We start from the raw sequence: 15,656 nt of genomic DNA, 5'->3' as shown, positions 1-15,656 counted from the left end.
CATAATTAAAATGTAGCATGCTACTAAAGGTCTATGTCATTTCTCCTTATTTTTTTGTTGACATATATATATAAAACCTTCAAATATGTATTGTAAATCTAATACTGTGTTAGAATTAAGATTTTAACCAATCTTCTAACTGTAAAGAAGTTAAGGAAGGAAAGCATGATACATACAGGCATATAGTTTTTATTTCCTTACATATTTCTGGTGACCATCCATTTTTTCCTGTGGATCTGAATTATTGTCTGGGGTCGTTTCCTTCAACCTAAAGAACTTCCCTTGTGTTTTCAGGTCTCCTAGCAATAAATACTATTAATTTTTTTAAAATCTAGACATATAGTTTGCTTTAAGGCTAATTTTACTAGGCTACTTGGTGGCCTTTTTTTCTTTTTTCAGCACATTGAGTATGTCCTATCTTTCTTATGGCCTCTATTGTTTCTTATGAGAAGTTAAGTATCAATCATACTGTAGTCCCTTTTTATATGACTTCCTTTTCTCTTGCTGCATTCAAGATTTTTTTGGGGGGGGGGATTTTAGGAATCTGAATATGATGTGTCCAGTTGTGTTTTATTTGTATATCTGTCTGTGTTCATTGAGCTTCTTAGTGTTCATTGGGTCTGGAAATAAATGTTTTTCATTAAAATGGGAAGTGTATAGCCATTATATTTTTGATATAATGTCTTGTCTCCCTATCATTCCTCCTTTTATGACTCCTGATACATACATTCTTGAAATTGTTCTACAAATCTTTGAGACTATTCCTTTTTAAAAAATCCTTTACTTTCTCTATTTCAAATCTGCTGTTGAGTCTACCTAGTGAATTTTTTATTTCAGTTATTGTACTTTTCAAATCTAGAATTTCCAATTGGTTATTTCATCTGGGTTCTCAAGAGTCAATTTCTATTGACCACATCCCCCTCCCCCGCCCGCTGAATATGGGTCACACTCTTCTGTTTCTTAACATGTCTTGTGATGATTGTGTGAATTTTGAGACTGATGTGGTGTGGTGGTGATAGGGCAGATAACTGTGAATTTTAGATAAGATTGTAGCCGCTGTGTATTCTATTTTTCTAAGGCTCATTGTATTGTGGGTTTCTATTGTTTGTTTTGGTAATCTGCCTGGACTTAAACCACAGACTATCTTCTGAAACTGAATGTATCTGGTCATTGTCTTTTCGTGTTTCTTTTTTGGGGCTATTCTGTCTACATAATTTAGTGGTCAGTCAATGATTTGAGCAGACACCTTAATTCTCCAAGACTTGCCCAGATGTTGCCAATTGAGGTTAAGTGTGTGAAGAACACCCTCAAAGTTGCAGTCCGTTCTCAAGTCTACCTTGGTGTACCATTATCAGTAGATACATGACTTTAGTTTGTTTCTTTATTGACATTAACTTTAATACTTACTTAAGATTGTATCTGCTAGGTTTCTCTATCAATAAATTAACATTTTTCCTTTTAAATTAGTAAGTAACTTGTAGAACTTTTGTCAAAGTTTGTAATTTCTTAAAATTTGGTCATTTACTTACTAGTTTAGGACATATTGACCATTTTCTCTGAATCAGTTACTAAGTTCATAGTTTCAAAATGTTGGATGTTCTACCATCAATATTCCTTACATTCTATTTTAAGAAACAAACTCCCCTTACTACTTATTCAATGTTTATTTATTTAACTTATCAACATGGGCTCATAGATTCTTCTCTTTCCTGCCTACAAATTTTTGAAGTTAGCTTTATCAAAGTTTAATTTCACATAGAGTCAAAATCAATTCAGTTCAGTCGCTCAGTCGTGTCCGACTCTTTGCAAGCCCATGGACTGTAGCACTCCTGGCCTCCCTGTCCATCACCAACTCTCGGAGTTTACTCAAGCTCATGTCCACTGAGTCAGTGATGCCATCCAACCACTTCATCCTCTGCCGTCCCCTTCTACTCCTGCCTTCAATCTTTCCCAGCATCAGGGTCTTTTCAAATGAGTCAGTTCTTCGCATCAGGTGGCCGAAGTATTGGAGTTTCAGCTTCAGCATCAGTCCTTCCAATGAATATTCAGGACTGATTTCCTTTAGGATAGACTGGGTGGATCTTCTTACAGTCTGAGGGACTCTCAAGAGTCTTCACCAACACCCCAGTTCAAAAGCATCAATTCTTTGGTGCTCAGCTTTCTTTACAGTCCAACTCTCAAATCTGTACATGACTAATGGAAAAACCATAGCCTTGACTAGATGGACCTTTGTTGGCAAAGTAATGTCTCTGCTTTTTAATATGCTATCTAGGTTGGTCATAACTTTCCTTCCAAGGAGTAAGCGTCTTTTAATTCCATGGCTGCAGTCACCATCTGCAGTGATTTTGGAGCCCCCCAAAATAAAGTCAGCCATTGTTTCCATTGTTTCCCCATCTATTTGCCATGAAGTGATGGGACAGGATGCCATGATCTTAGTTTTCTGAATGTTGAGCTTTAAGTCAACTTTCTCACTCTCCTCTTTCACTTTCATCAAGAGGCTCTTTAGTTTTTCTTCGCTTTCTGCCATAAGGGTGATGTCATCTGCATATCTGAGGTTATTGATATTTTCCTGGCAATCTTGATTCCAGCTTGTGCCTCATCCAGTCCAGCATTTCTCATGATGTACTCTGCATACATCAGGATGTACTCTCATGAGTCAAAATAGACCTCTTTAAATTTTCCCCAAAGAGTTCCCTTTTGTCCTTTTGCAGTCAATCCCTCTTTCAACTTCTAGCCCCCAAACATACTAATCTCATTTCTGTTCCTATTTTAATTTCTGATTTTTTGTTACAAATATAAAATTTTATATATTAATTTTATATTATTAAACCATGCTGCACTTTCTAATTAATTGTAGCAGACTGTTTTTGTAATTTTCATAAAATCGTGTCAATGGTGAGACCTCTTTCTTTACTTCTTGCTTTCCAATCCAGATGCATTTATTTTGCTCATTGCTTGGGTTAGAACCTCTAGTACAATGTTGAATTAAAGTGGTGGGAGTATATATCCTTGCCTTATGTCCATATTAGAGGGAAAACATTCAGTAACTTACAAGGATGACCTCCTAAATGATTAAATGTTAGTTGCTCAGTTGTATCCAACTCTCTGTGATCCCATGGACTGTATCCCACTGGCTCCTTTGTCCATGGAATTCTTCAGGCAAGAAATCTGGAATTGGTAGCCATTCCCTTCTCCAGGGTATCTTCCCAGTCCCGGGAATGAACCCAGGTCTCCCACGTTGCAGGCAGATTCTTTACTGTCTGAGGAACCAGGGAAGCCCCTACTTAATGTTTAAGGATGATGTAAGTTATAGGCTTTTTTTTTTTTAAGTATCTTAATTCTGTTAAGGAAGCTCCCTTCTATTCCTATTTTCCTGAGAGTTTTATTTTTTAAGTCAGGAAAGCATGTTGAGATTTTTTTCGTGTAGTCTTTCTGCCTCTATTGAATGATCTCATGGTTGTTTTGTTTTTTGAGTTTTTTAGTTGTTAACCTGATGATTTACTTTGATTTTCTAAAGTTAAACCATCTTTTGTTGCTGGAATAAATACCACTTAGTCACGATATATTATCCTTTTAATATAATGCTAGCTTAGTTTTGCTAAAGTTTTAGGAATTTTCCTATGTATGTTTATGAGGAATAACTTTTCTGTCATTTTCTTTTCTTTTAGTGTCTTTATCTGATTTTGCTATCAGGTTAATACTGACAGCATCAACATCTATGCTTACTGTTTTATACGCAGCATATGCTATACTTACTATTTCATATGTAGCATATGCTCTTCTAAGTAATTTACATGTATTTATTAACTTTTACATTTGACATGATTTCAGACTTTACAAAACAATTACAAGAATAATACAAAGTATTCTCATATACTTTTCATTTAAATTCCTCAAATGTTAACCATTTGCCACATTGGCTTTACTATCTCTCTCCCCTCCCACTGCCTTTGAATCTTTTGACTTAAAAATTTTTTATTTTTCTTAAAACCTGGGAAATTTTCACATATAGTTTCCTTTACTATGTACTCCCTTCCATCATTTTGGTACCATCTTGGGATACATTTTATCCTTAGTTTTGTTTTCTTGTGACAGAACCAACTTATTTTTTAGGAATATCAGGTTACTATTTGGAAAAGGAAATGGCAACCCACTCCAATATTCTTGCCTAGAGAATTCCATGGATGGAGGAGAGTCAGACACAACTGAGCAACTATCACTCACTCATTCAGGTTATTACTATAAGGTCAATAAAACTGCTTGATGAATCTAGCTAAAAATTTCAAAACTGATTGCTCTTATTTACTCTTCTGTGCTCTGGAGAATAAGTCTACTTACAAAATTGTAAAGTCTATGTGTGTTAAGAGAGATATTTGTGTGTACTTAATTGCTCAGCTGTATCTGACTCTTTGCTACCCATGGACTGTAGCCCACCAGGCTTCTCTGCCCATAGGATTCTCCAGGCAAGAACACTGGAGTGGGGAACCATTCCGTTCTCCAGGGGATCTTCCTGACCCAGAGACAACCCAAGTCTCCTGCAGTGCAGGCTAATTCTTTACTGTCTGTGACGCTAGGGAAGTGCCATCAGGAGAGATAGTACCTATTAAAAGTAAATTCATTCCCAGCCACTTACTCACACATTTTCTCTCCAGACTTATTATCTGTTCTTCGCCTTTCTCAGACCATGCGAGGCTGACCTCTATAGACTGTTTCTTCAGGTTGCCTTCCCTGGGTTGACTGGGTTTAATGAGGAAAGTGGGTGGGAGACTGAGATCGGAGGGCAGAGAACAAAATGGGGATGTTTCCCCACAGGTTTCCCTGTGCCTGGTCGTAACTGACACTGTTGTTTTTCTTGGTGGGGTGGGCATTGTGGTGTGTTAACAAGGCCATAGTCCCTGCCTGGCAGCCCTTTCTCGCAGCTACACGTCTCACTTGGCTCCAGTAACTGACACTCCTCTAGCACCTTGAAGCCTAGGAGTTGTCACGGACTCCCTCTGCTTACCTGGCAAGGGCTTCACCGTGTCTGTTCTTCCCATTAGCCTGACTGCACCTCTGTCAGTAGTCACTCCATTAAAGTCATTCATTCAGCTCCTCCTTTCGAAGGTGCGTGTGTTTTCAGCCAGGACTCTGACTGCCCATCAATTCTTATTTTCCTGCTTCTACTCTATCTTCCTACTCCCTAGGGTCCTCCAACTAGAGCTTACCTTCCCTTAGAACGGTCTGAGCCCTAAATCTTATTTTGATCGAAATTTAATGTAATGTATGTCTTGCTCGAAGGAAGATCCACTAGAACTTGTCTCACTGTGCAAGCTATACTGAGGATTCTAATTTTGCTACCTGTCCAGGGACATTTGAATTCTAAGGGCCTATTCTTTTATAATCTCATGCAAAACATCTCAAGATGGAAATTTCTATAAAGATGGTAAAATTGATACTCTCCATAGTGCTCCTCAAGTAAATCAGGCCCCAAATGTGGAACGAGAGCAGAAAGTAAGACCCAGTTCAACAGGAAGAAAAAGTTGCTAAAATGCATACCTCAGGACAGTAGTTCTGCAAAATGTTTTTTTTTAAAAAAGGGGATACTTCTCTTATGTGCGTTTTGGAAACGCTGCATAATATATCCTCCTGAGAAGTGAAATTGCATATTAGCTCACTAAAATTATGAGAAGTTTTATGATAAATTGGTTTGTTTTGTTTGAACCAGTTGTGTTTCATATAAGAACAACATTTCTCAGAATGCTTTAACTTTGTTAAAGGACATCACATAGAAATTTGTGCAATGGGGCAAATTGTTTTCTTCCAGAAAATATGGGTGCTTACACCTTTTACATGTAGGAAAATGAAAATTTCTTTCATTTCTGAATTTTTGTTATCTACTTTTATTTCAGTGTTTGATTTTCCAGTGTTTGATTTTTGGTTCTACAGGCTATTATAAGTGTAATAAAAAGATCTGAGAATCTTAGGCCAAATCTATGCAGCATTCTATTGCTTTTAACTTTTTTTTCTTTCCATCTGAGTAATTATGTTTTCTGGAGGATCTTATAGTATAAACTTGATGAAAATATGAATCATCAGTACGGTTTAATCAGATGCAGTTGTAACATTCTAATTAATTTCTAATTAATTCTAAATAATTTCATATTTTAAAACAGCATAATTGGAAGCACAGGGGCCCTTTCCATTTTGTCTTTCATAAAATTGTTTGCTTACTTTGTACTAGCTTCAGTCTTACTAAAGAATGATTTTCCAGAATAAGGGGAAAAATCACAGAGAGAGAAATTCTAATTCTATAAAACAAGGTATTTCAATGAGCCTTTAAAATAAGGAAGCATTTTTTATTCCAACTATAAAAGTAGTACAAGTTATTGTAAATAATTTTGAACAATAGATCATTATGTAAAATGTAAAGTCAAGGTCCCTGATAATCCCCTGCTAATAGCTACTCTTAACATTTTGGAGCTCCTTGAGAAAAACAAAACATTTTGTAACACCTTAAATATGTGTGTGTATAATGTACACATGCATATATACAGATACAAATGAACACACTACAGTGATAGGAAGTAATTAAAAAACTGATAGCCATAGAATACAGACTGGAAACTGGGTCTCTTTTTACACTCTGTGACCCCTTTTTCTGAGTATGGAACCTCTTGCCATTTTGACAAGTTTTTTAGTTTCTTTTGGCAACAAAACCTCAATTTTGTTGGCCTTAAAATCCTTATTTCTTGACAGGTGCCCATCAAAACCACACCTTTCCCCTAAATTTTCTGCAACATATCTAACTGCTTCAATCTAGTCAGGACATTTCTTCTTTGTCTAGCTATCTTCTGTACTTCATTTTGATCACCCTTCTCATTAAACAGTTGTACAGAAGCCTCATGTTTATTTATTATTTGAACATGACTCATGAAGGCATGATTCAAATCTCTGAATGCACTAATGTATTTCATAACAAGCATATCTGTAGGTGTTTATATTCTGATAATGTCTTCATGTGCTCAGCCATCTATATTTGATGAAAAGCTATCATTTTTCGCTAGCAGATTTCAAACATCTGTGGAGCGAGCTAATGCACAGACACGGACTTTCCGTATGACCTTGGACAATCTTGTTCTGTCTCCTGAGCATGTAAGTCTATGACTCGGGGAAACATTATAATGCAGGTCATTTTTCAGGAACACTACAATAAATAGAAATTGTGAAGTGGTTCGGATTTATCAGCCAAAGCTTGATGATTTTGGAAATGCCAGTCATGCAGATTATGTACAATCATGTGCGCTAACTCTTTTAAGCCAGTAGGCAATCACTGAGCAGGTGCCACAGGCTGCCTTATTGACCCAGAGTGGGGGGTAAACCCTGGCTCATCCCTGCCTGTCTCCTCTGCCCTTGTCTTTTCTAGATCTTAGCCGACTCGTGGTTTTGTGAGGCTGCAAGCTTGAGGCGGGCGAGCCTTAGCCGTCTTCAGGCGCTGTCCCACAGGTCAGGTGTCCAGCCCCTTACCTGTTGGTCTGCACTGAGAGTTACACCTCTTGAGCTACACCACAGAATTCCTACATTTTGACCTGAGTCGTTACCGCTGAGTCTGACTTTCTCTGCATCCAAGGCCAACTGCTGAACGCCCTTCTCGTTTCTAGAGCTGTGCTTTATGGACCAGCCAGGATGACGGCATCTTCTCACCTTCGCTCCCATCCTCAGCACAGTTCTTGTTCTAACAAGGGGGTGCCCATACCTCAGTGTCCAGTCTTGAAACCCTTTCTCCCACGTCCTCTGGGTGCCCCAGTTGGTATAAATGGGAATCTATCAACACCCTGCCCCCACGCTAAGGTCCTGCTTGGGGAATCTATACAGTTCCTTTTTGAACCTGGGGCTTCTCCCTTCTTCCCAGTCATCCTGTTTTAAGACCAAAGGGTAACCACCCATGGCCACCTGAGCCGGCCTTCTCCTTTTTATTTTTTATTTTTTTTCGGCCTTCTCCTCCTGAACTGATGTGGCAGGTGTCCAAACCTCTCTGGAAACCTGGGAGTCAGCTCTTCAGCCTCCATTCCTGTTCTGTCTAATCCTGGATGGGTCCTTCTGATTTTTGTGGTCCTTTTGTCCCTACACGTGCCTGAGACATCTGTTTCCTTGAGATCTTTGTCTGTGGGCATCCAGGCCCATTTCATACAATCTGCTGCCCGACTAACGGATGGCAGCTGAACAAAAAGTCCTCTGGACAAAGAAGTTTAGAAAAAGCTCTGCTAAAAATGTTTTTCAGGTTTCCTTTTTTGTAGGATTATATCTAAGACTTTAAAATACTGATATGCATCTATAGAGGTGAAAATATACAATTTTTCCAAATATATTTGTTAAAGGACTATTTTTTCCAAGGATTTCTTGAAAACCTAGAACAAAGATTTACAAGAACTTTTTGGCCAATTCAGTGTTTTGGAGAAAAGTGATCAAGGTAGAAAAATTTGTTTAGTTAATTCTGTCCAACGAACAGAGAAGCACTGTATTTTATTTACTGGGAAGTTCTTTTCTGTGATGGAGCAGGGAGAAAGCAGAAAACTAACATTCTTTTATTTATTCAATCATTGTGAGAATATTTATTGAGACTACAACGTGCTAGTCATTATTCTAGATGCTGGAGTGTTAAAGGACAGATAAGATCAGTGCTCTCCCTGCCCTCGGGAATCTTAGAAACCTAAAGCAAGCCACCTAATATCTTCACTCTGAGTTTGTGCATCAAAAGTCTCATTTTTAATTTTATATTAAGTTTGAGTTCTTAAAGCTTTAAGTACATCTCTTTTTGTAATAAACTGGATTCAGGTTTGTCATTCCTTTATAATTAAAGAAAAGTGGCAAAGTACATAAGCAAATATGCATAAGCACATAAGCAAATATGCAGAAGATATACACAGAAATACTTATAAACTGTATACATAGATATGACCAAGATAATTTATCTAACATTAGAAATAAAATGCTATTATTGACACACACAACCATAAATATATATATATATATACACACATATATATGGATTCCTCAGAGAATTATCCAGAACACTTACATTAAAATAAGCAAGGGTAATTGTGAAAATGCAGATTTGCACTCCAAATATTCTGATTCAGCAGGGCTAAGGAATATGCATGTTAAACTAATGCTACATAACATACTTGTGCACACTAACATTCAAGGATTTCTGATACTGAGACTCCAGGATGGGAGAGAGCTGGAGCTTGTCACCACATGGCCCTAGATTGGATAGAGAGACTCACGTTGCAGGGGCAAGGTTGGCAGGAAAGAAGGCAGGCACCCAATCTCCCAGTGGGGTTAGGTACAGAAGGTACCTGATCAGTAAGTGTTCCAAGAGTGTTCATTTTCTTTCCTCTGACACACCTCAAATATAACACAATCAACAGCTGAGCATGCCTGGGGGCTTCTTACCGTTCCTCCTCAGTTAGTGTATTTTATTTTGTCTTCACATGACCTCGCTTGGGAGGAGATCCCTAGATTTTCTCCTAAGAGATGGGAAAATCCTTGCTGTTGTTCAGTCGCTAAGTTGTATCCGACTCTTTGCGACCCCACGGACGGCAGCATGCCAGGCTTCCCTGTCCTTCATTATCTCTTGGAGTTTGCTCAGACTCATGTCCGTTGAGTCAGTGACGCCATCCAACCATCTCATTCTGCCTAGTCTAATTTACACGTTGATTTTATTAATTGTTTTAACGTTAGTTAGGTACTAATAAAAGTTCAAATACCAGGGTACAGAGGCTTGTGGGATTTACTTCTCACGTTTCACAAAAAATTTAGCAGCCTGCTGGTTTCAGATCAAAACTCTAGAAGCCTCCATCACCACATTTCCTGTTTGTAACTGAACAAAGTACACGCAGAAGATTTTAAGAAGAGAGAAAAAACGGAGGTACAGATAAAGTTTACTGACACTTCTCACTTAACAGAGCAGCATTACTTAGAAAAAAAAGCTTGCGGGAGTATTTTTAATTCATACATTTGCCTATGGCTACATAAGGATTTCTCAAAGAAATAAAGCATGGCAGGTAAGTGGCATTTTAAATTTTGCTCAATTCGTGTGCCTAAGAATTTACATAATAATGTCTAAGCCTCTAGCAAAAAGATACTTAATAAAGGTTTGGAAAGTAATTAAGTTTACACAATTATTTTAAAAGTGTGAGATGAACTTTATAATAATTAGAATGTATTTGAAGTATATTAATGAGCATAAATTGCCTACTTTGTCTTAAAAAGTTGGACCGTATTTTATAATATAAGGTGAATTGTAGCTATTGGTATGTGTTCCTTGATGCATGCTAAGTTGCGTCAGTCGTGTCCGACTCTGTGATCCTACAGACTGTAGTCTGCCAGACTCCTTTGTCCGTGGGATTCTCCAGGCAGGAATATCCTGCAAGGGTGGGTAGCCATTCCCTTCTCCAGGAGATCTTCCTGACTCTGGGATAGAACCTGGTCTCCTGCATTGTGGGCAGATTCTTTATTGCTGATCCGCTGGGGAAGCCCCTGTTCCTTGATACTTGTCCCATTCAAAGTACTTGTTCTTTTTAGAGGGTCTTTCCTTGACCTTGCATATTCCTTTCTACAGTTTAATTATAAAGCAAGAGAAGCATCCTGGGGTTGACATTTATGCACTGCTATATTTAAAATGAATAACCAACAGGACCTACTGTATAGCACAGGGGACTCTGCTCAGTATTATGTAACAGCCTAATCAAGGAAGGAATTTGAAACAGAACAGAGACATGCATACATATACCTGAATCACCTTGTTGGACACCTGAAACTATTAATAACATTGTTAATCAACTACACTGCAACATAAAATAAAGCAGGTTAGAAGTAACAACATTCTAATTCCTTACACTTTAGGCATTATATTATCTTCCCAGAAATCCATTCAAACATCAACTTTTAGAAAGATGACAATTTGCAAAGGCCAGTGAAAATACCATCACCTTTGGGTTGAACGCACATTTATTAGCTTAATTTCTGCTCAACGTTGACTATCATTCCTCCTTTATTCTTTAATGTACTTTTAATTTCTTTAAATAAATGTTATAAGAGAAAAGTGACAGTCACTCAGTCCTGTCCAACTCTTTGGGATTCTATGGCATTCTCCAGGCCAGAATACTAGAATGTATAGACTTTCCCTTCTCCAGGGGATCTTCCCAACCCAGGGATTGAACCCAGGTCCCCCACATTGCAGGCAGATTCTTTACCAGCTGAGCACAAGGGAAGCCCCAGAATACTGGACTGGGTAGCCTATCCCTTCTCCAGCCTATCTTCCCGACCCTGGAATCGAACCAGGGTCTCCTGTGTTGCAGGCAAATTCTTTACCAACTGAGCTATTGGGGGAAGCCCCATTATAAGAGAAATATGTGTAATATATAAAGTGGGAGAAGTGTGGAATACAAATGAAAACATTTAGTTCCCATCACTTTAGGAAATATTATGCTGTGTTTCCTTCCAGCTTTTGCTTCTGTGTATTCTGCTTGGTTTGCTTCTCATAACGAAAATAATAATGTTTATAAAATCATATGTGCAGTGTTTTTCACTAACATTATCACCATCTCCATCTTCACAGTAACTTCTGCTTAGTTGTTTTACAAAGACGCACAGTGACATCGATTGAGTTATAGTTTACTTAGCCATTTGTTTATTGTTAGACATTTATGTTGCATCCAGTCTTTTTATATTTTAAATGACAGAGGGATGAACAACTCTGTAGATTTTTCTTTTCTTTTTTTTTTGGCTTTTCCTAGTTTTTTTTTATTTTTTAATTTTTTTCCATTTATTTTTATTAGTTGGAGGCTAATTACTTTACATCATTGCAGTGGTTTTTGTCATACATTGAAATGAATTAGCCATGGATTTACATGTATTCCCCATCCCGGTCCCCCCTCCCACCTCCCTCTCCACCCGATCCCTCTGGGTCTTTCCAGTGCACCAGGCCCGAGCACTTGTCTCATGCACCCAACCTGGGCTGGTGATCTGTTTCATCCTAAATAATATACATGTTTCGATGCTGTTCTCTCAAAACATCCCACCCTCGCCTTCTCCCAGAGTCCACAAGTCTGTTCTATACATCTGAGTCTCTTTTTCTGTTTTGCATATAGGGTTATCGTTACCATCTTTCTAAATTCCATATATATGTGTTAGTATACTGTAATGGTCTTTATCTTTCTGGCTTACTTCGCTCTGTGTAATGGGCTCCAGTTTCATCCATCTCATTAGAACTGATTCAAATGAATTCTTTTTAATGGCTGAGTAATATTCCATGGTGTATATATACCACAGCTTCCTCATCCATTCGTCTGCTGATGGGCATCTAGGTTGCTTCCATGTCCTGGCTATTATAAACAGTGCTGCGATGAACATTGGGGTACACGTGTCTCTTTCAGATCTGGTTTCTAGCTTTTTCTATATTAAGGATATTTTCGTAGGAAATAGTCCTAGACACAGAATTACTGAATAAGAAGTTATGAACATTTTCAGTATCATTATTGTCAAATTGCTTTTCCAAGGTTGTTGTCAATTCACTCTCACCCTAGAAGTGTGTCTCCTTAACAAGCTGGCCTCATTTTTATAAATCTTTAGTAATTTGATAAGCACAACATGCTAAGCCATTTTTTAATATGTATTACTCTGATTATAATGAAAATGAACATTTTTATATGGGTTTTTAAACTGCTTATAATTCCATCTTTTGTGAATTACCTGATTACATCTTTTGCTTTTAATTGTGCTAATAATATTTTAATATCAATATGTATGAGCCATTTGCAGAAGATAATAGATATTATAATATCTGTGAATTTGCTTCCCAGGGTTTTGCTTGATGGATTTTAAGATCGAGGGATTGGATTATTCCACAGGGAACGTAAACTGATGTACGATTTTCACAATTCTATTTATCTTTCCCAGGCACATGTATATAAATTAGCAAAGAACGAAAACAACGGTGCCCATTTTGCTAGTGCCCTGTAGAAATGAGCATAGCAATGCTATGAATAACTGCTATGAGCTGACAGTCCTGGGCAACTTGGCAAGTGTGGGAAGGCTCAGGGCAGTGAATATGACATTCAACTGTTTCCCATTAATTAACTTTAAATTTGGAGGAGAGGATAAAATTTTCTCCTTAGGATTTCATAGTTTATGTTTAGATTTTTCCAGTGTAATGCAGGAACTCCTCCATTGACAATTAAGACCTAAAATTCCACAGAAGATAAAAATACGTACAGTATTTGCCATTAAAGCCTCATAGATCTTAAAAGCCAAGAAACAAAACGGAACATGCTTAATGTGAAAAGAGAGACTCAGAATATAGTATTTTTTTTAAAATTAGATAGGTGAAAGGAGAAAATAAATGTGAACACAATGGAAAAGTGAGATGATTCCTAGTTGAGTAAAAACAATGTATGAAAAGTAAAATCCAAAGTTTCCCTTCTCTCCTACCTAAATGGCTTGTTGGTAAAGAATCTGCCTGCAATGCAGGAGACCCCAGTTCGACTGCTGGGTCTAGAAGATCCCCTGGAGGAGGTCACGGTAACCCTCTGCAGTATCCTTGCCTGGAGAACCCCCAGGGACAGAGCAGCTAGCGGGCCGCAGCCGCTGAGGTCACAGAGAGTCGGACACGACCGAGCGGCCAAGCACAGCACAGTCCATGCAGCTTTCATTTACTCCCTGCATCAGTAAATGCGCCAGCATCCAGATCCTCCCGTGCTTCTGTGTCCACACGTCAGCATCAGCCGAACCAAACAGCAAGAACGACTCCTTTGGGCTGCTATTAATTTAATTTAAACAATGATTCACTCTAGTTACACATTGCTATTTTTTGAAGGAAAAAAAAAAAGATTTTCATTGTCTGTACTCAGTTTCTTTTCCCTGGTGCCTCAGTCATCTTTTGAGAGCAATGAAAGCTTGTCTTTCAGAGACCAGATAGGACTCATTTATGAATCTTTTGAATGCAGATGTTCTTTAAAAGCAGGTCCAACACAATCATTTAATTAGGTAATAATCGACAGTGATCTTAAGAACAGTTAACCCAGCAATGATTGTCACGTAAAGCTCACAACTCTAAGAAATAAACACCTACAAATTGCTAGTTGATAATTAATAAATATTGATCTCTTTTCCAGACATTTTTTTTCCATTAAATTTTCTCAGCATTCCTGACTTAAACAGGAAAGAAACAATTAACGGTCCTTCTTAAAACATTAAAGAAATGTAGTGGTCACAGTATTTTGTTGGATGAAGTTGCACACACATATGCCATCTTCAGAGGCTCTTGCCAAAGTGGTTCTCCCATAGGAAAAAGCACATATACAAAATGGAGCAGCGAAAAGTACAGAAAAATACAGATTCATCTACAGCAGGGATTTCAGCAGACTTCAAAATCCCAATAGGTCTTCCCAAGTTTACCAATTCTGAGCTTAATTAGGAAAGAAATGATGAGTCTAATACTAGAGGAATCATAACATGCTGTCTTAAAATCTACCCTCTGTCTCACTCTGCCATGTACACGTTCCTCAGGTAATCAGTAGGCATTGGTTAAGAGGAATCATGGTGTACTAGAAAGAGGGGACCTTTGTGTCACACAGATGGTCTCTGAACACCAGATTTATAGTTGGCTTAGTATGCCGGTCAGGCTTCCCTTGTGGCGCAGCTGGTAAAGAATCCACCTGCAATGCGGGAGACCTGGATTTGATCCCTGGGTTGGGAAGATTCCATGGAGAAGGGAATAGCTACCCACTCCAGTATTCTGGCCTGGAGAAGTCCATGGATTGTATAGTCCATGGGATCGCAAAGAGTCAGATACAACTGAGCGATTTTCATTTTCACTTTATGGCGAGGGTCAGTGATCTGCAGAAAGTCACACCTTCTGCCTTTTTCCCCATACACTGTTCCAAAACAGATGCTCCAAAGCTTCATATTGCTAATGTTCCTCTTCCTGTCATGGCCCCTTCCTAACATGTATCATCCACTTTTCAAATAACCAATTCTTAATGGACACATTTAAGTTTGGCAGTTTTCAATTTTTGCATTTAAAAGTTTCTTATTTACTTGAAAGCCTGGGACTAGATTTGAGAATCTCTTCCAGTGATCCAGTCCGTGACTCTAATGCCTTTCATTGGTGGGATAACGCGTATGGACAGTAGTGGCAGAGGCTGTGTAGGCAGTGGCAGTGTGCAACAAACAGTCATCAATAATGTGCCTAGTTTGCAACCAAATGATCACCACAATCAGAAACGTTCGTTTCATGAGGAGAAGCCATGGGGACTGTAATATCAGAACTTTTATGTTGAACTATCAGTTCAGTTCAGTCGCTCAGTCATGTCCAACTCTTTGCGACCTCATGAATTGCAGCACGCTAGGCTTCCCTGTCCATCACAAACTCCTGGAGCATGCTCAAACTCATGTCCATCGAGCCGATGATGCAATCCAATCATCTCATCCTCTGTCATCCTCTTCTCTTCCTGCCTTCAATCTTTCCCAGCATCAGTCTTTTCCAAGGCGTCAGTTCTTTGCATCAGGTGGCCAAAGTATTAGAATTTCAGCTTCAGCATCAGTCCTTCCAATGAATATTTTCTTTAGGATGGACTGGTTGGATCTCCTTGCAGTCCAAGAGACTCGCAAGAGTC

General features: G+C 38.4%; 1 protein-coding gene across 2 annotated transcripts in view; it reads left to right on the top strand.

The window, feature by feature from the left end:
- Nucleotides 1–9,827: 9,827 nt before the first annotated feature.
- The window catches only part of TRAT1 (T cell receptor associated transmembrane adaptor 1), a 44,369-nt gene continuing 38,540 nt past the window's right edge, over nt 9,828–15,656 (top strand). The window contains exon 1 of one of the 2 annotated variants that reach the window (XM_070454925.1): nt 9,828–10,043. Coding sequence is in view for 1 of the 2 variants with exons in the window: in XM_020905888.2 (XP_020761547.1) it covers nt 10,037–10,043 (7 nt within the window). In the remaining variant the exon portion in view is untranslated. The remainder of the gene's footprint in view (nt 10,044–15,656) is intronic. The other variant, XM_020905888.2, reaches the window with a different exon arrangement.

The sequence above is a fragment of the Odocoileus virginianus genome, chromosome 25 (genome assembly GCF_023699985.2).
Source record: "Odocoileus virginianus isolate 20LAN1187 ecotype Illinois chromosome 25, Ovbor_1.2, whole genome shotgun sequence".
NCBI classification, from domain to species: Eukaryota; Metazoa; Chordata; class Mammalia; order Artiodactyla; family Cervidae; genus Odocoileus; species Odocoileus virginianus.
The sequence above is the reverse complement of the archived record's forward strand: the minus strand, read 5'-3'. Positions and strand labels throughout refer to the sequence as shown.